This window comes from Eptesicus fuscus, chromosome 8 (genome assembly GCF_027574615.1).
Source record: "Eptesicus fuscus isolate TK198812 chromosome 8, DD_ASM_mEF_20220401, whole genome shotgun sequence".
NCBI lineage: Eukaryota > Metazoa > Chordata > Mammalia > Chiroptera > Vespertilionidae > Eptesicus > Eptesicus fuscus.
The window spans coordinates 101,737,582-101,764,428 of NC_072480.1; the positions used below are offsets into that span (position 1 = coordinate 101,737,582).

Consider the following 26,847-nt stretch of genomic DNA (forward strand, 5'->3'; position numbering starts at 1 on the left):
TCCAGGGAGAGTATTCCAACAGACAGTATGAGTATGTGAGAGATACGCAGTAGTGTGGTCCAGCTAAACCAGTGGTCGGCAAACTCATTAGTCAACAGAGCCAAATAACAACAGGACAACGATTGAAATTTCTTTTGAGAGCCAAATTTTTTAAGCTTTAACTACTTCTAGACTCACACAGGCTGTGGTATTTTGTGGAAGAGCCACATTCAAGGGGCCAAAGAGCCGCAGTTTGCCGACCACAGAGCTAAACTATATAGTATATAAAAGCCAAGTGACTAGAACAACCAGAATGACCAGTCGCTGTAATGTGCACTGCCAACTGCCCGATTGGGACCCCAATAGCCCCCCACCCCCAACCTCCCGCGGCCCCTCCTGGCCCGGCCCCTGATCGGCCCCCCCACACCCCATCAGGGACAGGGATGACTGGCCCACCACCCACGGCCCCTCCTCCCCTGGCCTGGCCTGATTGGCCCCCATGGGGCAGGCCAGCCGTACCCCACCTGTGCATGAATTTGTGCACCAGGCCTCTAATGAAAGTATAAAGGATTAGGCAGAAATGAGGCTGGAAAGGTAATGTAAGGTCCTACTGTAGAAATGTCAGCCAAGGAGCCCGGACTTTATGTCACAGGAAATTACATAGTAAACAAACTGGCCAGTATTTATAAGTTATATCTAGTGGGTAAGTGAAAAAGGAAGACTGATCCGACATTTCTGAGACAAAATCTCTGTGATTTAGAGACTGCTTAGATAAGGGTAGGGTCTGCACAATAAGGAGGAATGTGGATAGTGAAAGCACAAATAAAATCAACATTGTTGTGACACCATGATTTTTTTTTTAAACTTGACCGAAAAGCATATTGCTTGAATTGCTTGGAAGGCAAGTAGGACTGGGTGTGGGGTGGTGGGAGGGCAGGCTGAAAAGTCCCTTTTTACTCCATCACACTGATTTTTAACACATTTGGAATTATACAATTTTGTATCCTACTTTTTCATAATATCATAGGCATCCTCCAAAGTTTTTTTTGTTGTGTGTGTGTGTGGGTTTTTCTTTTTTTACTTTTCTTTTTTTATCAAAAAGCAATTTTTTTGGTGACATCTATAATAATAAAAGGGTAACATGCTAATTAGACCAGACGTCATTCTGGATGTCCTTCCTAACAAAGCCAGGGCCAGAGGGAAGCCAGCTCAGACCCTGGGTGCCTGCGGGTGGCTCGAGGGAAGCCAGCCCGGGTCCTGGGTGCCAGAGGGAAGCCATTGCCGGCAGCCGGGGGAAGGAAGGCCTACTCTTGCACGAATTTTTGTGCATCAGGCCTCTATATTTTATTAATAAAATCATATAGGTTTCAGGTGTGCAGTCCTATACGACATCATCTGTATACTGTATTATGCATTCAGCACCCCAAGTCAAGTCTCCTTCCATCACCACTTATCCCCTTTTACACTTCTTCTACCTCCTCACACCCCCTTGCCCTCTGCTAGTCACCATTCTATTGGTTTTTAACCTGAGTGACTGGGAGGAGGTAAACACATATAAGTTGATGTGTTCCCCATATAAGTAGGGATAAGGTAGGGAATTCTCTTATTCTATTGTATTTCTCCAATTTTTATTTGGATTTTTTTTAGATATTAACCATATAATGTACATTAGAGAACATTTACCTTTTTCTTTCCAGTGCTTATATTTCTGATTGTTTTATTTTGTTCATTGCAGTGGCCAACTTTTCTAACATAATGCTCAATAATCTGTATATATATAAAACCCTAATATGTAAATAGGCTGAACAGTGGAACAACCGAAAAACAGGTCACTATGACATGCGTTGACAACCAGGGGGCGCTATCGGAACATGGCAGATGTCGGCAGCGGCAGGATGGTGGAGCAGGTGAGCGGGGGCGCCAGACAAAGGCAGGGCACCAGTCGCTGTCATCAGGGCAAGCCTCTGGTGGTTACTGAAAATTATTTGCTCCTGCGCACCGTGGTCCCTCCTGCTGCCAACACCGGCCCCGCTTGCACCCACTGCCAGCACCGGAGCCGCCACTTGCACCTGCTGCTGGCACCCAGTGCTGGCCCCCATCACTCAGCGCCATCAGCGGGTGCGAGCAGCGGCTGCCGGCCCTGATTGCCCCATCGCCCCTGAGGGCGTTTCCACCTCCCCCTGCTCCTGAGGGGTGATCAGGGCAGCAGCTGCTGCTCGAACCCACTGACAGCACCAGCCCTGCTCGCACCCGCTGCTGGCACCGGCCCCAATTGCTCCGCACTGTCAGCGGGTGCGAATGGGGCCAGCGCCATCAGCAAGTGGGAGTGGCGCTGGGAACAGAGCTGCCAGCAGACAGAACCAGGGGCCATGGCGGGAGGTGCTGGGCAGGGGCACAGAGGATGGGCCGAGACATGCCCCTGTGCCCACCACAGCCTTGCGGCCCACAGTTCCTTTCAAGGTGCATGAATTCGTGCACTGGGCCCCTAGTAATGTAGATAAGTTGGCATCCTTTTATTCCTGAATTTAATAGGAAAGTTCCTTTTGTTTCTCCATCGAGTAAGATGCTGGTTTTGAGATGTGTGTGTGTGTGTGTGTGTGTGTGTGTGTGTGTGTGCTCATATACTGTATATGTCATATTGATATTAAGGAAGTACCCATCAATGCCTATTTTATTGAGAGGTGAGACATTGATCTGCTACCACCTGCACACACCCCACTGGAGATCGAGCCCACAACCCAGGCATGTGCCCTGACCTGGAATCAAACAGGCGACTTCTTGGTGCATGGGTCAACACTCAACCACTGAACCACACAGGCCAGATGTGTGTTAAGTTCTTTTCAAATGCATTTTCTGTATCTTTGGAGTAATTTTTTCTCGCTAGCTCCATGCTATAGACCAGGGGTCCTCAAACTTTTTAAACAGGGGGCCAGTTCACTGTCCCTCAGACCGTTGGAGGGCCGGACTATAGTTTAAAAAAAAAACTATGAACAAATTCCTATGCACACTGCACATATCTTATTTTGAAGTAAAAAAAACAAAACGGCAGAAACACCCGCATGTGGCCCGCGGGCCGTAGTTTGAGGATGCCTGCTATAGACTGACACTCCCAAAAATTCCTATGTTGGAATCCTAACTCCCAACATGGTAGCATCAAGAGCTGAGTCCTTTGGTGAGTGATCAGGCCACGAGGGCGGAGCCCTCCTGACGGGGATGAGCGTCCTTGTAGTGACCTTGGAGAACTCCCTTCACGCTCCCTCTTCCTGGGAAGAGACAGTGAGGGACTGCCTGTCCATGAACCAGGAAGCCAGTTCTCGCCGGCCGACCAGCACCTGGATCCTGGACGTGGGCGCCTCGAGAACTCTGAGAAATAAGTTTCTGCTGTTTTCAAGTCGCCCCGTCTATCGTGGTTTGTTATAGCAGCCGGAGGGAGTAAGACACTCTGTTAATGTGCTGGATTAGATGAATGGATTTTCTAATATTGAACCACTGTGCCTTCCTGGAATAAACTCCACTTGGTCTTGATGAATTAATTTTTAATATGCTCTTGGGCTTTCTTTGCTAATTGTTCTTTCACATTTTTGTCATAAATATTAGTAAATGAAATTGATTTTTCCTTTTTTTTTTGGCTGTAATATACTCAAATTAGAAAATGAGTTTGTGCCGAAACTGGTTTGGCTCAGTGGATAGAGCGTTGGCCTGCGGACTGAAGGGTCCCAGGTTTGATTCCGGTCAAGGGCATGTACCTTGGTTGCGGGCACATCCCCAGTAGGGGGTGTGCAAGAGGCAGCTGATCGATGTTTCTAACTCTCTATCCCTCTCTCTTCCTCTCTGTAAAAAATCAATAAAATATATTAAAGAAGAAAAGAAAATGAATTTGTAAGTTTTCCTTTTTACCTATATACTGGAATATTTTAAGTAGCATTTGGATTATCTGATCTTTAAAAATTGGGTAGAAATTCCATGAGGTACTATTCTTCTATTTTGATGGTTATTAATTATTAATTCTAATTACACATATTTGTGTTTTCTCCCTTTTTTCTTTATTGATTAGTATTTTTGTTGATTTTTTTCAAAGAACTATCTTTTACATTTCTTTTTTTAAATTTTATTTTATTGTTTAATGTATTACAAATAGCAGTACATATGTCTTTTTTTTCCCCATTGACCTTCCCCCTGCCTCCCCTACCCACTGGCACATGCCCACCCCCTACCCCCACCCAGTGTTTTAATACTACTGTTCTTTGTATGTTTATTAATTTTCAATGTTATCAATTTTTTTATTCCACTTTTCCTTGGTTTACTAGTTTTAGGAATTAGATATTCAATGTCTTTTCATTTTTATTGTTATGATAACTGCTTTATATCCTAACTTTTCTGAGATGTTGTTTTTAAATCTTATATTTCTTCTTTGATTGAGAAGTAATTTAAGGGTGAAAACCCTGGGCGGGGAGTCTCCTGCTTCCCTGGTCCAGGGCACTTGACGTGCTATCTCAGCCCCGTGCTGGGGGGACGGATCAGGTCCGTTTGCTGGCTGTTCTGTATGCTGTCCCTGTCATAACGCACCATGTAACTAGACTGAGTCAGATGAGCCCTAGGGAGCCGCGAACCCTGGTGGTCTTGGGGACCCCTGATACAGGAGTTCCCCCCAAACGCAGGGAGACCCAGCCCCGCGGTTCTGCGAGGGGAGGCGGGGGATGCTTTATCCTCAGTCCTGTGGGTGAACTCAGTCTTCTGCTGGGTGCTGGCTGCTCAGGAACTTGACCCCCCTGCTCCTTCCTTTATTCTGCCTGGCCTTCCCCCCTCTGTTCCCCAGGCCACCTCAGGCCCTGCTTGTCCCGTTTTCCTGTGCACACACGGTGCTGGTCCTTGACCTTGTCTGCCCAGGATTGATTTTCACAGCCTCTGCTTCTGCACAATCCCCTTTGGGTGGCAGGGCCCTTCGCGGCTTGTCCTGACCATGGAGCCCCGCAGTGGTGAGCAGCTCTTTGACCCCCGTAAGGGGAACAGCCAGGCGAAGTCCGTTATTTCAAGGAATTCTCTGTAGGCCGTTACCCATCCCGTGCTCCTCGCTGATATCTGTAAAACTTGAAAGGGAATCGCTCTGTGACAGAGAAGGTTGGAAACTCTAATACCCAGCATTACTACTTCCTTCTGAGAAATTTTTTAAACTCCTGGGAATACCTAAGAAGTTAAAACCCACAGGCACCAAAAGAAGAAGAAGGAGACATCTGAATTCTTTACATCCTGACTTTGGAAGGTCTGTTCTGAAGGGGAAACTGCCTCAAGAGAACCATAGACCTTAGCTCTGGATGCTCATAGACCTTAGCTCTGGATGCTCAGAGACCTTAGCTCTGGATGCTCAGAGACCTAAGCTCTGGATGCTCATAGAACTTAGCTCTGGATGCTCAGAGACCTTAGCTCTGGATGTTCAGAGATCTTAGCTCTGGATGCTCAGAGACCTTAGCTCTGGATGCTCAGAGATCTTAGCTCTGGATGCTCAGAGACCTTAGCTTTGGATGCTCAGAGACCTTAGCTCTGGATGCTCAGAGACCTTAGCTCTGGATGTTCTTAGACCTTAGCTTTGGATGCTCAGAGATGCTCAGAGACCTTAGCTCTGGATGCTCAGAGATCTTAGCTCTGGATGCTCAGAGATGCTCAGAGACCTTAGCTCTGGATGCTCAGAGACCTTAGCTCTGGATGTTCATAGACCTTAGCTATGGATGCTCAGAGATCTTAGCTCTGGATGCTCAGAGACCTTAGCTCTGGATGCTCAGAGATGCTCAGAGACCTTAGCTCTGGATGCTCAGAGATCTTAGCTCTGGATGCTCAGAGATCTTAGCTCTGGATGCTCAGAGACCTTAGCTCTGGATGTTCATAGACCTTAGCTCTGGATGCTCAGAGATCTTAGCTCTGGATGCTCAGAGGTCTTAGCTCTGGATGCTCATAGACCTTAGCTCTGGATGCTCATAGACCTTAGCTCTGGATGCTCAGAGATCTTAGCTCTGGATGCTCAGAGATCTTAGCTTTGGATGCTCAGAGATCTTAGCTTTGGATGCTCAGAGATCTTAGCTCTGGATGCTCAGAGATCTTAGCTTTGGATGCTCAGAGATCTTAGCTCTGGATGCTCAGAGACCTTAGCTCTGGATGCTCAGAGATGCTCAGAGACCTTAGCTCTGGATGCTCAGAGATCTTAGCTCTGGATGCTCAGATACCTTAGCTCTGGATGCTCAGAGACCTTAGCTCTGGATGCTCATAGACCTTAGCGCTGGATGCTCAGAGACCTTAGCTTCTGGATGCTCATGGACCTTAGCTCTGGATGCTCAGAGATCTTAGCTTCTGGATGCTCAGAGACCTTAGCTCTGGATGCTCAGAGACCTTAGCTTCTGGATGCTCAGAGACCTTAGCTTCTGGATGCTCAGAGATCTTAGCTTCTTGATGCTCAGAGACCTTAGCTTCTGGATGCTCAGAGATCTTAGCTTCTGGATGCTGGTTATGCTCCAAGGTGTCCGCACTGCCACACGGTGTGATGCATGGGGAGGAAGTGGGAAGCCCCGCTCAGGGGGCTGGAATATGCGAGAAAACTGAAACTCTGGAGGCACGGATCCTGCTTTCTGTTCTCATCGTGCGTCATCCTGCCGGAGTCAGTCATCACTGTGTCCGTGACCTTGTAGGAGCAGGTGGAGAAGTGAGGGGCTTGTGACTCGGCGAAAGCTCCGTGACAGATGCCAAGAAGATGGCCTGGCTGTGCGCCCTGGTTTTACCGTAAAGGCTGCGGCGGTTCCCCAGTGTCCCCGGGCCGCAGTGAGTCAGGCAGCAGGCAGCCTGAGACCTGACTGACTCTGCCCGCAGGCGCCTCTCTGCTTCACCTGCTCATCCATGGAAGGCAGGGCTCACTGTAAGCTGCCGCATTTAGCAGCTGGTGAACGCTGTCACTTCGCAGGGAAAGATCCCTAGTGGTTCTTGCCGGAAAGATCCCAAGAAGAAAGCAGGGAGCAGATCACGTGTTCCTCCTCTGGAATGAAAATGAAGACCAAGGAAGAGCAAACCCTACATCAGCCTGCAGCCCGCATCTCCCTTTTCCGTCTCCACTGAGCCTCTGGGCATGGACAGGATACAGAGGGGCGGATCCGCATTGCCTTGGGTTCAAAGAGTGAACTTGACATTCTCTCACCTAGCCGAGGGTCCGTGTTTTTGAGAAAGGAATTACTGCTTCTGTGTGTAGCATCTGTTAAAAGTTGCTTAAATGTATGTATTACAGAATTCCTGGAATAAAATATGTAGGTGATGGAGATGTAGAATGTTTTTGATGTTTCATTAATTCTAAGAGAAATCATTCTTGGCAAACTTCTTCTCTAAGGTCGACTTTTCTAGCCACATAACTTTGACATGTTACACGTATTCACTGGGCGATTTCCTGGTTCTAAGGTGGAACCCACGTTGGGGAACTCCAGTAGTGGCACGCCTCGGGCATGGAGCAGGACCAGGTGTCCATCAGGCCCAGGCCTCCTGTCTAAGGTGCGGACGAGAATGGGGTGGGGATACTGCAATTTGGGGGCACACATGGCTCCTCAGAAGTCACTAAGGATGCTCCCAGATCCCAATGAGGGATCTTTGATTAACTGCTGGTGTCCAGAGCTCAGCGGTATGGATGCTGTTCTCGGTCTTCCTTACTGGAGTCAGGGCTGAGGGACCAGGGCAGGAGACAGGCTTCAAACTGGAAAAATGACCCCACGCTGGAGCAAGTGCCGCGGAGGGAGGGAAGAGGCTGCTAAGAGCGATTGGAGCCGGCTGAGGGCCAGGGCGGCCTGGAGGGAATGCCGTGAAGCCACTTCAGGGACAAGACAGAGAGCAGGTGACCCAGGTGGCTGGGAACCCCTGGTCACACTGTAGGTCTGCAGGTGGGCGGGCTTCCTGGTGGCGGTGAAGGGCCTGGGCCGTGTCTGCAGGGCCTGGGTCTCCTCTCTGCCTGCTGCCCCCGGTTTCCGGTCCCTTTTAAGCCCCAGTCTTTTTATGGTTACATGGTGTACCCGTAAAAAATAGAAACTTATTTCTCTCCCACCGAGCTGGTTGTATCTGGGATAACTCGCACTCCAGCGGCAGGGAAAGGGATCCAGCCTGAGACGAGGCCCTCACCTCCGTCTACCTGAACCCCATCGGCAGAGAGCCTGCCAGCCGGCCGCCAGCACCTGGTGCGGGTTCCTAGCAGAGCAGGCAGCCACCGGCGTGAAGAGGACAGTGCTCAGCTGTCACACCCCTGGTGTGGCCCTGTGGCTGGGTTTTAGCAGTGGCACGTCCATGGAAGTGACCGGTGTCATTTCTGATCTCGATCCTTATAGGGAGGGGCCTGGCTCCGTGTCCCTCCTTCCTCCGGCTGCTTGAATGTGAATGTGATGGCTGGGTGTCCACAGCCTCAGCAACCTGGGCCGCCAGCTGTGATGATGCATGTAAGGTGCGATGATGCATGTAAAGTGTGATGATGCATGTAAGGTGTGATGATGCATGTCAGGTGTGATGATGCATGTAAAGTGTGATGATGCATGTAAGGTGTGATGATGCATGTCAAGTGTGATGATGCATGCAACGTGTGATGATGTATGTAAGGTGTGATGATGCATGTCAGGTGTGATGATGCATGTCAGGTGTGATGATGCATGCAACGTGTGATGATGTATGTAAGGTGTGATGATGCATGCAAGGTGTGATGATGCATGTAAGGTGTTATGATGCATGCAAGGTGTGATGATGCATGTCAGGTGTGATGACGGCAGTGATGACGAGGTAAGGAAAGGTTCTGTAGTCTATCTCACTGTTATCATCATTGCCATCATCACACCTTAGTGGACCACCAGAGGAATTCATTATTTCACGTTACTTCGCATCGGCTCGGTTCCTAGGCGAGCTGTGTCCTCGCTGGCTGGGCTGGCTCCTGGCACCTGTAGGCTGGCGCGTGTGTCTTAACTTCCGTGCTGAGAAAGAGCATCTTTCCCAAACCTCCCGCACAAGTCCCAGCGATAGCTGGCATCGCCTCGTTGTCCTTTTCTGGAGCCAGGAGGTCAAGTACATAGACTGAGGTTGGATGAGAGCTGATCCTCTAAAAAAATGCTGGATTAAAAAAAAAAAAAAGGATGTCCCTGTCATTGATAAAGTGTCTGGAACAGTGCTGGCACCTGGTCAATACTGGGAAGGTGTTCATTCTAAAATGGAATCTGTTTTTGAAACGCTCAAATATGGGTGACTGGAGCCTGCTGAATGGAAGGCAGCCTCGAGGGACGGCCGCCATGGTCTGTGGTCTTCAGCTGCCTCAGTTCGTAGCATAGAACGTGTGCTGAGTGTGGAGAAAGCCCGTCACTCCCCCCACGAGCCTGGATGTAATCTCAGTAAGTGACACCTCGGGGCGATTTGCTTTTCTTGTGGATCATCATAAAGCTGGCGGCAGTCACCCTCTTGTTCCGTTACATCGGAAGCATGGCTCGATGCCAGCAGCGAGAGTGTACCCCCAGGTGGTCCGGTCAAGCAGAATGGACTCGCTCTCCCTCGGCTGCCCTTGTGGAGAACAACTGCTGCGATGATGAGGGTCTCCGATGATGACGGTCTCCGCGGGCGTGCATTCCTCATCCACAAGGAAGGACACCTCACAGGACCCGGGGCATCAGCACCTGTGCTGTGGGCCAGCACGTTGTCGGGGAGCGTGACATCACAGCGTTCAGTCCATATCAGGAGCCACGACCAGGCGCTCGGCGTGGCCTTTGCCAAGCGTCTGCTGTCTGTTTCCATGACACAGCTTTTGAGAAAGTGAAGATACGCTAATTAAGTAGGATCTGTAGCCTCTGCTGAATGGAATAAGGCAACTTCGGTCGTTAATTCCCTGCAAGGGTTTCAAGGAACAGTGTAAACATTTCTGTTTTTATTTCAAATCCCTAGGCAGCCCAAGCATGGAAGGCTCCAGGGTGTCCTAACCAGCTGAGAGCCTCATCTGCCTTGCTATTTTTCTCATGAGATTTTACAAAATAAAAAAGAATGAGGGTTATGATAGCACAGCAGAGAGCTATCATCCTACGAAAACAACGTGCATAATGTTTCCCTTTTCATTTTATCAGCCATCACTGACCTTCAGCAGCACCAGCCAATAGCCCTGAGTGTGCACAGCCTGCATTTAAGTCCCTCTCAAACCCCGGCCGGGGGCTGGGCGGATGGCTGCCATTGCACTGAACACTAGCAACCTCGCTGTTCCAAGTGTAGGCCTGTAGTTCAGAGGGTGTTTTTGTTTTTTAAATAATAGGAATAAAACTGTCAGAGCCTTTAGATTTCTACCAGAAAATAAGGGATCATATTGTAAAAAATAAATAGAAAAGAAGTGGTCATTTCAATGGACTGATTATATTTCCTCTACATAAAAATACTTATGCTAGCCCTGGTCCCATGCACCAAAAGGCTGCTCGTTCAATTCCCAGTCAGGTGACATGCCCAGGTTGTGACTTTGATCTCCAGTGGGTAGGAGGCAGCTGATTAATGTTCCTCTCTCTCTCATTGATGTTTCTCTATCTCCCTTTCCCTTCCTCTCTCTCTAAAAGTCAATAAAATTATTTTTAAAAATACGCCAAGATTTACCCACTGGAAAGCATTATGTCCCATTGACATTTTCAGTCTAATGACTTGGACCTATACTTGATCCAAGTCTATGTACTTGACCTCCTGGCTCCGGAAAAGGACAACGAGGCAATGCCAGCTGTCGCTGGGACTTCTGCAGGAGGTTTGGGAAAGATGCTCTAAGTAGCTAAGGCAAAGCGGGTGCGCCCTGTAACCTCTGGAAATGAGATGCTCTCGTCTGTGAGGATTTAAAGACTCATACGGCCACATTGGAAAGTCATTATCACATTCAGCATCGGAACGACATGAAATTATGTCTCTGAAGCACACACACAGCAATGCCACTGTATGCAGTACAGTAACCTGGGATGCTAGAGGAAGGTGGGCGAGCGCTGCGGACGGAGAGTGGTTGGGAGTCCCAGGGTGGCCCGGAACCCCCCTCTGACACCCATGTGGTAGAGAGGAGCGGAGCCGATACTTAGGAAAGCGACAGTAGGAGGCAGCCAAGGAACCTTTTCTATTTGGGAGTAACTTCTAGGGTCACCCTTCACACTGCTGTTATGGCTGCCATGTTGCCAGATGGGGTCTGGGCCCAGAGCCGGTCGGTCTTGGGCTGGGCAGTGGTGTGTGGGTTCGTGACGCTGTGCAGGGAAGATTTCGCAGCACACGTTTTGAGAGTATGATTATTACAGCTGGGGACAGTGAACCGAATGAAGGGCTTAAGGTAGAAGAAGCACAGGAGAGAGAAAGTCAGAGAAAAGGGGGGCCTTGGAGACAGGTTCAGGGGGGTGAGCCCGGGATGAGCTGCTGCTGCCGGCTGCTCCCCTGGTTGCAAGTCTAGTGGGGACCCTTGGAGTTTAGGAGAAAGAGAGTGGAGATACAAGGCGTGGCCGTGCTCCAGGGAGAACGCACGTGGGACCTTTGTCTTGAGACTTTTTGTCCTCCTTTGACTGGTGGGGATCCTAGAGGAGGGCAGTCGTACCAGAATATTCATTAGCTTCCTAGATGTGTTCTTCAGGATGCTGATTCATCAAAATGTGCATACAGAGGGGCCAGGGGTTATTTTCCCGTTAGTTTCATTTTTAAAGAATGTCATCAAGAACGTCAGGGAAGAGGGACTGGCGCCGAGGCCTGCCTGCGCTGGCCGGTCTGCGCTGTGCAGACTATCCGCCCTTAGTGTCCTGGTTGGGGAAGACCAAACCTGTGATTCATTAGCTGGCTGTAAATTGTTCGAACTGTGTGGCCGTGTTTAATTATTTTTTTCTGTTCCCCTTATGCTACTTGTCAGGGAATTTTCCTAGCTTCTTACTATCCTGCCTCACCCACTCCATCATCTTATTAGAATACTTAGTTGGAAGTTACCCGGGAACTACTCCGACCAGATCTAATACTCTATTTCTCATCCTCATTCTTCCTCTTCTTTTTTTTTTTTTTAATATATTTTATTGATTTTTTACAGAGAGGAAGAGAGAGGGATAGAGAGTTAGAAACATCGATGAGAGAGAAACATCGATCAGCTGCCTCCTGCACACCCCCCACTGGGGATGTGCCTGCAACCAAGGTACATGCCCTTGACCGGAATCGAACCTGGGACTCTTGAGTCCGCAAGCCGACGCTCTATCCACTGAGCCAAACCGGTTTCGGCTCTTCTTACTCAATCATTTGATCATGTTTGAACACTCGTTGTTTTCAATGTAATAACTCTCAACAACCCTGTATTTTGACCCCTCTGTCTCCTTCCTGTCTATTGTTTCTATGGGAGTCACTCACCAACTCTTAGCTTTGAAGAATCCAGAAGTATTAGCCGAGTCACGGCACATCCCCTCTCCTTTTTGTCTATTTCTGGAGCACCCACAAGATTCCATCTCATGGAATCATCACATATAGCCTGCCCTACGACTTTAGGTACTCATTTAGGTACCCAATTAACTACAGCCTCAGGCTGATCCCCCAGTGTGTTTGTGTGTGTGTGTGTGTGTGTGTGTGTGTGTGTGTGTGTGTGTGTATGAGAGAGAGAGAGAGATAGAGAGAGAGAGAGAGAGAGAGAGAGAGAGAGAAGAGAGAGAGAGAGAGAAAGAGAGAGAGAGAGAGAGGCGGGGGGGATCTGGGTGGCTGTCTTATTCTCAATGCATGTGCTCCTTCACATTGTAAGTGCTTACAAGTAGAAAGGATGAGCAGTGATGTGAGCATGTATTCAGAGCCAGAACTGTGTTCCAATAGTGCACTTGCTCATAGGAGCTCTGTAGGTCACGAAAGCTGTCTAAAGCCAACTTCTTCATCTTTAAAATTAGACAATGATACTCACCCCTCTAGACAGAGCTAGCAAGTAAGATTCATGTGAAACGAGCAGCATACCAGTACAGGAGACTCAACTGTGATTTCTCCCTGTGCTTGTAACCTCCCTCCCGTCACCCATTCCAGTAACACAATTGTCCAGCTCCATTTTGGTTTGATTGATTGACTGATTGACTAATTGGCAGATTAGAACAGTTGGGATAGTCTGGCTAATCAATCAAATCCCTCCACCATGTCCTCTCAATAATGTAAAGTTTTATCTCAATAAATCACTTAAATTACTAACCAAGACTTTATTTTTAAGAAAATGCTAATGTCGAGAAGAGAGGGGCACCATATGTCTCAGGTGACGCTGACATATTAATAAAGTCATTTGGGAGGGTCTATAATGTGAAAAACACAGCATCTAGTTTATATTTGATGAGTTTGCTTACTGTGATTTTATTTAGTTTTCGTCTTTATTGGTTAATAGAATTAGAGATGGGAAAAGTTGCTGAAGGAGCGTGTAAAACACAGAAAAGGCAGGCATCTTGACCTCATATCCTAAATATCATGGTCTTCTTTCCCAGCAGTGAAGCTGTGGGGATGTAAAGGTGATGCCCAGGGCCGGCAGCCTATTGAAGTAAAAGCGTCCCTCAGCCCCGGTGAAGCCCAGCCCCAGGAGCGGATGTGGGGACAGGTATAACGGCACTTCTGGTAAAGGGGAAGGCGTGAAACCCTGGACGTGACTGAGGCAGGATTTGTTGGTAATCCTGGGGCTCCTCGGTGGAAGTCGGCGCAGTGACTCAGAGCCCGTGACGGGCCAGCTGTCCCAGCCCAGGGCTCCCCGCCTGTGTGGTCCCCCTCACCACGCCCCAGGGGGCCTAACTGGAGGTGCCGGCCACGCCGCTGCCTCCCCGGCAGGACCTCACCGCCGCTGCCAGGGGAGCATTTCCTTACTTTACCTTCAGTGCTTTGAAGGCAGTGGCACTGGGCCCAGTGCGTGGCCGCTGAGTCTAGTTCTGTGCCTGTGGAAATAAGACCTTTGCAGAAAGAGCTCGGTGATTTCTTTCTAACCCACTGGCCTGCCTTATTGTTCTGGGTGCCACTCCTTCATCTCGGGGATGTTTCATGGGAATCGGATGAGATACGCGGCCTAAGAAGCAAATAGCAAGGCGGGGAAGCAGCCAACACTGGCCACCGTGACTGGTCACCGCTCCCTTCCTTTATCCCAAGAAGAGCCACTGCTATGGTCTTGACTGTTTTATTATTTGCCGTTCTGTTTTGATTTTTTAAATTGTGTTTTTAGAGAGAGGAAGGGAGAAAGAGAAAGAGAGGGAGAAACATCTATATGTGTTCCACTCATTGATGCATGCATTGGTTGCTTCTTGCATGTGCCCTGACCGGAAATCAAACCCACAACCTTGGCGTATCGGGATGGCGCTGTAACCCACTGAGCTACCCAGCCAGGGCGGCTTATTTGTTATTCTGGAGCTTCTCGGGAGAATTGGGAAATAGTTCAATTAACAGGCCCCGAACTTAGTCATATAAATGCATGTACATTAACTCCGTGTGCGATAGCCATTTTTATATTTTATCATATTATTTTTGGCTTATGTACAAAAATATTGCCACGCTACCTTATTGTTCTTAATAATTTACTCTATTTCTCTTTTTAAAATATGGCTTGTCTGAGGATTCCCTGATAGTTGCATTTCATTCATAAAAATACATCAAATTAGGGTTTACAAAAATTACAGGCTTAAGGAGGGTATTGTTTTGCTTGGTGTCGGACAGTCCAGATCAAACACCTGTTTACGTGGTAATTCTTTGGAGCCTTCACCTCCTGCGGGGCGGGGGGTTGGGGAGGGCGGGGGAGGGAGCTTCTCCGACTCCCCTGCACCAGGGCGAGGCTGCTCCTCCAGGTGCGCCCACCACACCCTGTCCTCACCTCGATGTGTCTGATGTCTTGTCTGTCTCCCTCTCTAGACCCTGAGATCCTTGTGGCAAGGATATTACCTTTTTCTTTGTCTCCCCAGCATTCAGCGAAATGTTTGACACACAGTAGGTACTTAAAAAGTTTTCACTGAATGAAAACTAAAGTTATTTTTCTATGGTTTTCCAGTCAATCCACGTATAAAATTTTTTTTTTTTTCTGACAACAGTCCAAGCTGCATCACGGGCTAACGGGATGAGTCCTCGTTGAGATCATGGAGCTGCAGACTGCTTGAGGACTGAGCTCAGGATCTGCAAATAGGACCCTGCTCAAGGCTTGGCTTATGGACTCACTTTTACCCGCTATTCCGAATATCATGTGCAGGAACCCCGTACACAAAGCCTTCAACGTATTCATGCTAATTCCATACCAAAAAATAAAAATTAAAAAAAAGAGGCAACAATGTGTATGTGGATTTCAATGCCCGGATTTGGGGATTCGGAGCGGAGAGGCGAGGCGCGGCGTGTGTTTATTTCCAGGATGGAAAGTCAGGAGTCTGGGCCGGGCCCGCCTTGCAGGGCCCCCTGGAACCGGGCCGGCCAATGGGCCCGCGTGGACGGCATCAATAGGCGTGGACGGTATAAATAGGCTGCACGGTATAAATAGCCGGAGGCCCGAGCCCCGGGATTGCTGCCGGCCCAGCTGTCGCTCCGGACGGGACGGCGGCCAGCACCCAGCGGCCAGCACCCAGCCCCCAGCGGCTAGCACCCAACACCCAGCCCCCAGCAGCCAGCACCCAGCCCCCAGCGGCTAGCACCCAACACCCAGCCCCCAGCAGCCAGCACCCAGCACCCAGCGGCCAGCAGCCGGGCAGCCTGCACCGGAGCGGGCCTCGCTGCCCACATTCCTGCGCGGCCATGTCGGTGCTGGAGGAGGGCCGGCCCTTTGCCCAGCAGCTGTCCAACGTCTACTTCACCATCCTGTCCCTGTTCTGCTTCAAGCTCTTCGTGAAGATCAGCCTGGCCATCCTCAGCCACTTCTACATCGTCAAGGGCAACCGCAAGGAGGCGGCGCGCATCGCGGCCGAGTTCTACGGCGCCGCCCCGGGCCCAGGTAGGTGCCCTCTCACCGGTCCGCTGGGCTCCACCCCAACAGCATCTTCCTCTCCCGAGGGGTGTCTTACACACTTCTTGTTGTGGAAAATGTTTGCTAACGCCATGGTCTCGTTAAAAAAAAAAATGGCTTTGCTGTGGAACGGAGTTAGTAAAAGGAAGGCATCTTTGCAAACCGGATGGATGGGAACCTACTTTTAATTAAATGCACATGTCCTGGCAGGTGTGGCGCGGTTGGGTGGAGCGGCGTCCCACACACCAGCTCACCACACGCTGTCCTGTGCATAACCATTTTAAACCTTTAAACCCTTCCTTTGCCACAGCTGTACAGGCTTCGACCACTGATCCCACCCGTATGGTCCGTTAGCGTGTAGCCAAAGTTTTATGATGTTTAATTCAAATGGTGAGGCACAGGGGAAGCATGCATTCCGAAGAGAAGATCTGGAGAGCTGATGTGTTTGTCAGCACTTTTGTTTTACCGAGATGGACCACTCGGTTATGGACTAAAGCGCAGCGTGTCAAGTGAGATGGGCTGACTTGTTGTTGCTTTGCTCCATTTGTAAGAAAGGGACGGTAAGAGGATAGAAGCCTGAGTTAACAAGTGTGTGTGTGTGTGTGTGTGTGTGTGTGCGGTCAAGTACACCCCCCACGCCTCCCAGAAGAAATTGAAGTGTGATGAGGCACGATGGTTTGAATCATAGCTTTAAAGGTTGTAAAACCATTTTATGTCCTACCGGTCTGATACTCTGTACAATCAAAACAGTTCTTGGGGCGGGTTTCAAGGTGACATTTTAAGTTCTGATCGTCTTTTGGTTAATTTCTGGTTGTGAAAATCGGCAGGCAAGCACACACATGTTAGATCCCCAGATATCTCTACCATAACTGAAGTGTTCAGAATCGAAATATCCTACCACATAATTATAGAATGTAATTTTTTTCAGTGCACTTGAGTGGAGAACTTGACCTCTTAAAAATCTGATTGCTTCCGTTTTTTAATATGTGAAAATAATTCATTTAAACTAGGGTTACTCTGTGTGTACAAGGAAAGTTGAGTAAAGGTCGGAAGTCTTTTTTTGGTGTATGAGGTAGATCATGAGTATATTTTCCCCAAGGAAGCGTTTTCTTACGCAGAGCGAGGACTTGATGAGCTCATTAAAAGTGGGCGGAATCTAACGGCCAGGGTGCAACTCCCACGAGGAAGGTGGGCCCCGGAGCCAGGAGGCAGCATTTGACCATGCGCCCACAGCCTGCTTCAGAGCAGGTGTAGCTGTGGAAATGTGGCAGCGTCTCACTGGTAGACCGAATATCTTGTTTAAAAACATCAAACACAGAAGACTAGATTTTTAAACAAAACAACATTTCCAGATACAAGACTAAATAGATGATATGATCATAGGTCCCAGCGTGGCAGCCTATAGCTCATTACCGTGATTCATAGTCAAATCTTGTCTACGTATTATGAGAATTGCCATATGTAAAAACCTAAAATATGGGCTAAAATGCTATAATTGTGTGTGTGTCTGTGTGTGTGCGCCTGTGTGTGTGTGTGTATGTGTGCTTGTGTGTGTGTCTGTGTGTGTGCCTGTGTGTGCCTGTGTGTGTGTGTGTGTGTGTCTTTGTGTGTCTGTGTGTGCCTGTCTGTGTGTGTGCCTGTGTGTGTCTGTGTGTGCCTGTGTGTGTGTGTGTCTGTGTGTGTCTGTGTGTGTGTCTTTGTGTGTCTGTGTGTCTGTGTGTGTGTGTGTGTCTGTGTGTGTCTGTGCCTGTGTGCCTGTGTGTGTGCGCGTGTGTGTGTGTGTGTCTGTGTGTGTGCTGTGTGTGTCTGTGTGTGCCTCTGTGTGTCTGTGTGTGTGTGTGTGTGTGTGTGTCTGTGTGTGTGTGTGTGTGAATTGACAAGGGTTTTAGAGGAAGCTGTGGAAGCTCATTGTTGCACATATTTTTGTGCAAATAAAAAACAACCATGGGCTTCTCTTCAGCCCGGTCTCAGTGTGATTAAGCTGGTGTGACAGGCATATGCAAAATGGCTCCCTGCTTTTTACGAGTCTGTGTTAAGATGTATGAGAATGCTAGGATTATTTCCCCCAAAAAGGGAAGATGGAAATTAACACTCACCAATAGAAAACCCCTTTCCTAGGAATAGTAAGTTGTTTACAATTTTTGTTTTGTGTTGTTTTTAGCGGTAGATCTCTTTAACAACATTCTGCCTTCCAATATCTTGCATTAATCTATATGTTAAGTAATGGAATATATTATGGTAATTTTATTCAGTGTAAGCATAATTAGTCTCCTTTTTTTTAAAAAAAAATTGTATTAGAAGGATAATCAGATACCTAGCAAACATTTTATTGATCTCCTACGTCTAAGAATTCATTCTTTCTTGCCCAGAAATTATTATTTTCTTCATCTTAATGTAGCTTGTTCTTTTATTTACTACCAATAAGCTATTTTTATATCGATTATATTTTTATAATTAACTAATCAGGCTCAATTATCTTTGTTTAATCTGGCAATTTCCTCCTTCCTCGGAGAGATTATCACCTTTACTCCACTTTGAATTAGGTTTCTTCTTCCTCCTTTCAAAACTCAGCCAGATGGCTCCCCAACATTTCTGATGTGGGGGTGCCAAATTCCGTGAAATAGGAGCTCGTGTGTGTGCTTCCATGTCCTTCATAATCAGAGAAGACCCTGCTGACAGCCCTCTGGATGTCCTCCCCATGAGCAGTGTGCTCGGTAGGAAACGAGAGAACCCGTGTCTTAGACACACCTGCACATCAGCCCACTGTGCTCCACAGATGTCAGGTGGTCTTACCGCGCTTTCCCAGCAGGTTGAGACCCAGGGATGATTACCCAGCAAAAATGAAAATGCAGCACAGCTCAATGGTAGCTAACGTGGCTTAAGGCTATTTCCTTCTCGGCCCCGTTGTTATTCCAATAAAACTAAAATCTGCCTTTTCATCTTCTGTACCGATGACTTTTACCAACACCACCATCAAGTAGAAGGGACCTCCTTGCCACACATTGTTATGTAACTACCGCCTGTACCGTTCCTGCTGTTTAAGGTCCTGGGGACAATCTCTATGTACCAGAGGTCTAGTCCATTTTTAAAGCTAGCCCTGGACTTTGAGACTGACTGTGAGACTAACAGTAGTTGAAAGGTGTTTTCCACTGGGCTGTCAAACGGTACAGAGAGCAAATGAGGCTGCGGGGAGTACACCGATTTTCTGAAGTCACTCCAAGGTCCCTGAAGAAGCCACGAGCTGCTAATATTCCAAGAACACCTCAGGAGTTAGCTGGCTCCTCTCTTCAGTTAAGGGAAATATTTCCAAGTTCTATCTTGGGCTCTGAAGGAAATTCAGTTGGTTTACCCACAAGTGGACCGGACCTGTTCTAAGCACTTGTTTTTTTGAGCACCCCTGATAACAAGGAACTAAAGAAGCAGAATATAACAAAAACAAAAGGTACCATTCCCACCTAATTGAGGAGACAGTATGTCAGCATATACTAATGACTTTGCAGGTACACTCTTACCAAAGGAATCTGATGAATGGGAAGACCAGTCTCAAGTCAGGACTTTCGGAGATATTCATGGTGAGGCAGACCTTGAGTTGACCGAGGAAGGAGCAGAAGCATGGATTTAAGCTTAGACTATTAAGAGACAATGGATTTGACTGCAGTAGGAGGTTTATGAAGCAGAAAATGATGTTAATAACTTGGGCACAGAGATGGAAAGAATTTGAATGGCAGGCTAAGCAATTTGAACTTAACTTTGAAAGCAGTAGGAGTCATTGAGAGTTTCTGGCATGAGTGTGTGTGTGTGTGTGCGTGTGTGTGTGTGTGTGTGTGTGCGGGGGTGGGGGTGAATGGGAAAACACATGCATAAAATCCTAATTTAAGATAGATTTATATATCCGTGATCTTTGGAGTTGGGCAATGGGACAGACTTGAGATAGGTAGCTGAGGATCTCCCTGCCATAAAGAGATGAGACTGAGGCTTGTTTGTTGGTGCTGGCTCGGATAGAAAAGAAAGAATGACAAGAAATATAAATTAAAGAAAGGAGAAAAGAAGAATGGATGAACCTGACGATTCCTTTAAATAACATTGGCAGAGAGAGCAAATGTTATCTTAGGGAGCTGTCTCCCAGAATTCAATTTAACATATCTAAAGAAAAATATGTCAGTCACAAGGATTCATTGATACACAGGCAGATCTGTAATTCCCAGCCACCCCAGAGAGGTGGGTCCTTTGCTGCTTAGCCACCTCCTCTCTGGTGTGAAACATCAGGGTAAATCAACTAGAATCTGAATTCAGTTCTTGCATTTGATTTATTTAATGTATCCCTTTGTCCCACCTTTTCATCACCAAGCCACCTCTTATTATTACTTGACTCTCCCTCCAGACTTGTCCACAGAAAGAGAGAATGTGCTGGTTTGACCCAGCACTGTGTCAGTCCATCTGACACTAGCGGTCCTCGCTGTAAATTCATGTACTTGAGTGTTGATATCAGTTTGTAGCCTTTGTGCTCTGTGAGTTGTAAGCGCACCTCTGAGATGTGAATTTGCTCCAGCTTTGCTGCCAGATGGGGTTTCCAAGCCTGTGAGGCCATGGACACATCCCAGACTGTGGAAAACTCATCAAGGTACTGTCTCTGTGAGGCTGCTTGAAAGACAATCTGGTGACTCCCAACCTCTTCGGCCCTGTTTTCATCCCTGAGACTTTCCGTGGAATACAGGAGAGATGTAGCATCATCGCATGCGATATCCGTGTTTGTGATTTGGTAACTTTGGACCTAGGGTTTCCAGGAAGCATGCATTGTTTTTCTCGAGCTGTCTATTGTTGATACTTGGAAACGGGCTACTGTGTAAGCGCGTCACCACAAGTCAAAGGGCATGTCATTTGGAGAACAGTGTGAACTGGGTGGGAAAAGCAACTAGAATCTTACCTAATCATACCTAATAATAGATAAACATGTAAATTGACTGTATTTCCGCTACACCCACAGCCAATCAGAGTGAGTATGCAAATTAACCCAACAAAGATGGTGGGTTAATTTGCATATGCAGGCATGGAGGGGTGGAAGGGGATGCCTGCTGTGAGCAGAGGGCGGGGGGCGCAGCAGAGGGAGCTACAGGAGCGGTGCTCTGGACAGAAGCGAGAACTTGCCAGCTCCCGGGTGGCTGGGAATGAAGCCAGGGGAAGGAAGGCCTATTCTTGCATGAATATCGTGCAAGGGGCCTCTAGTTTTATATAATGTCATGTCAGTTTTTCTCCATCAATAAAGTCCATTCCAGGTCTTAAAGCTACGCCAAGGATTTAACTTGACAGCAGATGCCGGCACACATGGGTATTTATCACACCTGCTTCCCAGAAACTCCGTTCACGTGGTGTTTGGTGCTGCTGTGTTGATTAGATATGAGGTTAGTTATGTTAGAAACATTTCTCAGAACCTCAGCGGTGAGCTATTTTAAGAGGCAAATCTGTAGGATGGCTTCTTTCCTGGTGTTCATTATAGAAAGGTATTAAAGATGTAAGAGCTTGGGGCACATATTCTACACTTAGGTGGAACACTGCCTAAAATAACTTGGATCAATAGAACTGCTCTTCTATGATGAAAGCATAACATTATAATCGAAAGTGCTAAAAAAAATGTTTTTAAAGAGATTTTCATTTTACCCAAGCTCTACTAATGTTCAGGTATGCCAGGCCACTTTTTGGGAGGAAACCATTATTATTGCATGAGTGTAAAATAGAATCTGGGGACAAAGGCTGTCATTTTCATGTATTAATATCTTTCTTCTTCCTCCATATTTGGAGAATCGCATGAATTTGTGGACTTAAGGAACTTGGCATAGTTGATGATAGCTGAGGAGGGATCAGTTTTCCTGGGAATAACCTTCTCATGCCTTTTGCTCTTCTCTTTCTTCCTTTGGTCGTTCAATTATTTGCTCATTTATTACTGTGTTTTCTTGTATATCTTTTATGTCAAAGGCACTGTGTTGGGCATTAAGGATAAAATATGCAAACACACCCCTGTCCCTTTCTTACAGGTGTGTATAGTCTAGTGGGGGAGACAGATAACCAAGTCATTTAAGAGCATCGTAAGTGCTATTGTGCACGGTTAAGGAGGGGGCCGTGGGAGCACAGAGGAGAGAGTAGAGATAAGAATGCTTCTGCCTGGGATGTGGCTCTTAACTAAAGGCTGTGCCAACAACAAGCATGCTCTCTCCCATAAGCAGGCACAGTCCTTAGTCACAACGCTTCCCAATTCCCCCCTCACACCTGGTACTTTTCACCTCTCACCCTACTAGTACTATTATTTCTAACTCACATCTCCTGCCTAAATCTTTGCCTAAAGCCTCAGAGATTTATTGTTAAAAGAATTTATTTTGGGAAAAGAACATGTATGCTCATTGCTTATCCACTAAGCTTTTGGAAAATTAAAAGCATTTGGGTGATAGTTTTCAGAATGAATTTTGTATATATTGATAGATGCCCTTGTTATACTCAACTCTGAATTTTTTATGTAAAAAGGACAGTTAAAGAATGAAAACTAGGTCTCAGTTTTCTGCTTTCCAATGTACTATCTCTGTTAGAAATGGTAAATTATTAAAGTAAGCGATTTTTTCTTATTAATGGACCTAACTGACAATTTTATATTTAATTCAATTCAATAAATACTTGGATACCTACTCTATTCCTGGCACAATATTATGTGACACATGTTCATAGTTGGTTGGATGCCTATGGATCTGTACATATGTGGCTGTGCATATAAATATATATATATATATATATAAATATAAATATATATATATATTTACTTTTTTACGACATATGACTTGCTTTTTGAGAAAAAGAAGACTTAGGTGAGTAGAGCCAAACCATGTACATGTCAAACACCCCAACAGCAAGCAACTAGAGATTTGTAAGGTGCTAGGTAAGCAGTTTAATTCTGCAATGAATGTTCCCTAACGAAGTCCATTGAGAGCATCAGGAACTTCATGGAGAAGGCAGAACTTACAGTTAAACTTCTAAGACAGATCCTGTCCGGTTCCGTGCAAGTGAAGATGAAACGAAGCTGAATGTAAAGAAGAAGAGGAAGTGAGGGACGTGGAACCAAACAGGCCTGGCTCATCTGCGATGAAGATGGAAGATAAACCTTGGATAAGGACGCATAGTCGGGTGGTTGGTGTCAACGTGAAAAATAAGCACACATCTTCTCAGAGTGCACACCCAAAAGTAATAGTTCTAGTGAGAGCTTTCTCATGCCTCTCCTGGATTTAACCTACAAAGAAGGGTCATTAGCTAATGGTGGAAATGCTTACCACTGTAAGCATCTTACCGAGTCCTCGGTGTAACTTCATGAACCACGTCTTGGAGAAGACAGAATGCCTACGTGACATGGACCCCACAGTGCACATACTCAGAGGGGCTCTGTGGCGGTTCCGTGGGTTCCTGCAACAGTCTTAGAACATTCCACTCATTTCCTCGCCTGGAGGAGGGAGGAAGACAAACTGTGTCCTTGAAAGCTGGTGGAGTATTTGGAATGCCTCTTCCTCTGAAACCACCTCAGAAAGTTTTGGAAGGAAGAAAGGGAGGAGAAAAGGAGGGAGGAGAAAAGGGAGGGAGAGAGGGAGGGAGGGAGGGAGGGGGACTTGCTAAGGGCTATGTGGACGACTTTTGGCCTTTCTTCTTTACCAGCTGCACAAAGAACAAATCATCCATTCTCTCCAGCCTGCTCTCAGCAAGGCCACACAGCGGGCCATTGGCCTTTAGACTGAAAATGCCCAAGGAATGCCGGATGCCAGAGGGGGCGCTGAAGGAGCCTCAGACATCGTCAGCACTCCCAGGGGCCTGTGATTGAACAGGTGCACTCGGCGAAGTTGAGGGTAAACATAGTAGAGTGATCTTTTTTCTCAGTCTCATAACTCTCCATTGGTTACTGTGGGACAGGGTTTTAAAAGTCTGCCCTCTGAGTAGATTTAGGAGTTTTCTAGAAGAGCTTAGGGACCAAGAGGCTGGGGTGCTGTGAGGGGACAAGTTTCCCGTGCGCCCCCTTCCCCTCTCTGACAGGACAGCTCGGCTTTGATGGATCTCCAGAAGCTGGGCTTTAAGAGGAATTTTTTCTCTAAAGAAAAATATAAAAATAAGGTTTTAAACAAAACTGTCCCCGTTTATGTCAGAGATAATGTAAGTTACATGCATCTCTCCAGGACCTGACCCCCTGTGAAATGAGGCACCACTGAATGTCCTTTCAACACTCTTTCCGGAGGGTCAGGGGTACATGTGAGAGGCCAGGCGCTTCTTCCTCCCCGCTTACTCCCCCGGGGCTGCTATGTCCGAGTCACCACTGCCCCCTGAGCGGGACAGAAACGTCGCGAACGCAGGCCCTTTCCGGAGGCTGGCGGTCCCCCTGCGGGCAGGCTACAAGCCAGCTGAAAGGTGAGACCCAAACGCCATCCATGGTCTTAAACAGAAGCACTGGCTCCTCCGCGTCGCCAAGTGGGCAGCTTGATTTAGATGAGGACCGAGGCCCAGACAACTCAGTGGAGGCCGGTGGGTGGGACACCTGCCCTTGGCCATCAGGACCTGGCCCAGGTCAGAGCTGGTGGGCTGAGTCAGGGAGGCAGCTGCCCTGGCTAATGGAAGCCCTTCCTCCCCCTCCCCAGCCCTTCCTCCCCCTCACCATCCCCCTCCCCCTCCCACTCAGTGGAGGCCGGTGGGTGGGACACCTGCCCTTGGCCATCAGGACCTGGCCCAGGTCAGAGCTGGCAGGCTGAGTCAGGGAGGCAGCTGCCCTGGCTAATGGAAGCCCTTTCTCCTCCTCCTCCTCCTCCCCCTCCTCCTCCTCCTCCTCCTCCTCCTCCTCCTCCTCCTCCCCCTCCTCTTCCCCCTCCTCTTCCTCCTCCTCCTCCTCTTCCTCCTCCTCCTCCTCCTCCTCCTCCTCCCCTTCCTCTTCCCCCTCCTCCTCTTTCTCCTCCTCTTCCTCCTCCTCCTCCTCCTCCTCCTCTGAAGAGGCCTCCCTGGGAGAGTAGGGCGATGGGGGCAGTGGGCAATGCCTCTGCACTGCCTGCCTGGCCACAGCAAGCTCATTGTGATTGGAGATACGGGCGAGTTCTGTTTCCCGACTCTCCCTCGTTCGCTGGAGAGAAGATGAGTCCCGTCGCCCATCCGCCCATCCGGTAGAGTAGCAGGTGGCTTATAGGATGAAAGGATCCACCAAACAAATGTCAGAATGCGGGAGCTTTGTGTCTGACTTCCCGTCTGAGCCACAGTCCAGAATGGAGGATTAGGAAAAGGAAAAAGGCCAGTTCCCTTAGAGTTCAAGTGCCCAGCATCGCAGACCCACTGAGTCTGAGAAAGAAGGGCCGCTTCCCCATAGTGACCCCCCCCACCAAGAACCGAAAAACCAAGGGGCTCAACGAAAATGCGAGTGAGCGTCTCTCCCTGCAGCCATGATGAAATAGCCCATCTAGTAAAATCCGGGGTAGGAGCTAGGTTGTGTGGCTCCTTGCCATTCATTGCTCACATCCACAGAACGAGAGTGGCTTGGGGTCGAGAGATTATGGCCTGTGCAATGAATGCTAAAGCAACACTCGCATATCTAATTGGGGTGATACTACAAGAATGCGCAAGAAAGGGAATCTGTTTGATTAAGCTCAATGTTTAGGGTCTCCTGGTAGCAATGTAATATTGGTTTTGAAGAATTTTTACTTATGAAAGTTCATTCGATTCAATGTCTGAGATTTTTAAAATTATTTAGAGCTAGATATTTGAAAGCACATCCGAATGGCCACAAACCTGGTTCTACAGCTTTAGAATGAATATTTTGAGTAATAAAAAAAAGATAAGCTTTGGGGAAGACAAAGAATTTAATTAGAAGGGGAAAAAAGATGTTTGTAATTAATCTGAGGCTCACGAGGCAAACGTGATTCTTGCCAAATATTTGGATCCTGAATCGTAACCCGACTACAGGGAAAAACGGCTGTTATTCTGGGAAGGAAATGACAATTTACTGAGCAAGTCACTTGGTCCTTGAAAGCACCACTAATGGCAAAGAGGAAAAACAATGCCTTGGGTATTGAAGAACCTCAGCAATAATAAGAGACCTCAAATTAGCGGGAAACAGTTTTAAAATCACCTTGCGGACAACATGGTGGTTTAGCCACCCTGATGTTTTTCTATTATGGTTCTAGACTTTCTAGCCGTGTCTGCGATCGTAGGAAAGCTGTTTAAGGTCTATAGCCCTCAGTGTCTTCATCTGTAAAATGGGGATAGTGATGTTATTTCAGAGGGTCCTTGTCAAGTTTAAATGAGATGTTATTTATGACCTAAGTCACCTGCCCCTGTGTCTGGCAGGTAACTAACACGCCACACGTGTTATATTGCCCTTTAAACATGTTCAAAACCAGGGCAAGAATGCCACCATGCAGTGACACAGAGAAGCATCAGTGAGGCAGGACGGTGAAAGTAGAACTCGCTGTGTGCTAACCAGTTGCTGAAGCTCAGGCTGACAGTGGGACGCAGCTATCAGCAGGCAGGCATTCTGCCCAGCTCAGGTGAGCTCTTCAGGGAGATGTTTTCGGGACTCGAGTGGTTGCTTTCACATTTATGTCGATTTAAGAATAAACTGAAGCTCAGAGAGGCGAGTAAGTTGTCAGCTGTTCAGTCCGTAAGGGGAAGAAGTAGAGCTTTAACCACCAGCCCCGCCCCCTGAGTCTCTCTTCTCAAGCCAATGCCTGTCCCTCTACCAGGGGTGGGGAGCTTCTCTCTGCCAAGGGCCATTGGATATTGATATCATCATCTGCTTCACTAATTCACTTAATATAAATGTACTAGAGGCCCGGTGCATGAAATTCGTGCAGGGGAGGGGTCCCCTCAGCCCAGCCTGGACCCTCTCCAATCTGGGACACCTTTGGGGGGTTGCCCCTCACTGTCCCCCCCTCCCCCAGCTGGCCTGG

The 26,847-nt window shown here is 47.8% G+C and overlaps 1 protein-coding gene and 1 long non-coding RNA gene across 2 annotated transcripts in view; both read left to right on the top strand.

Moving 5' to 3' along the window:
• The first annotated feature begins 13,440 nt into the window (after window positions 1-13,440).
• On the top strand, window positions 13,441-15,227 carry LOC129150018 (uncharacterized). The gene is made up of 3 exons (XR_008556796.1): window positions 13,441-13,543; window positions 14,833-14,911; window positions 15,009-15,227. It is a non-coding gene; the product is annotated as an uncharacterized LOC129150018 (long non-coding RNA).
• A 390-nt stretch (window positions 15,228-15,617) lies between these two features.
• ASB5 (ankyrin repeat and SOCS box containing 5) overlaps window positions 15,618-26,847 on the top strand; it is a 47,312-nt gene continuing 36,082 nt past the window's right edge. The window contains exon 1 of the mRNA XM_054720172.1: window positions 15,618-15,892. Within this exon, the coding sequence (XP_054576147.1) occupies window positions 15,697-15,892 (196 nt within the window). The 5' untranslated portion in view covers window positions 15,618-15,696. The remainder of the gene's footprint in view (window positions 15,893-26,847) is intronic.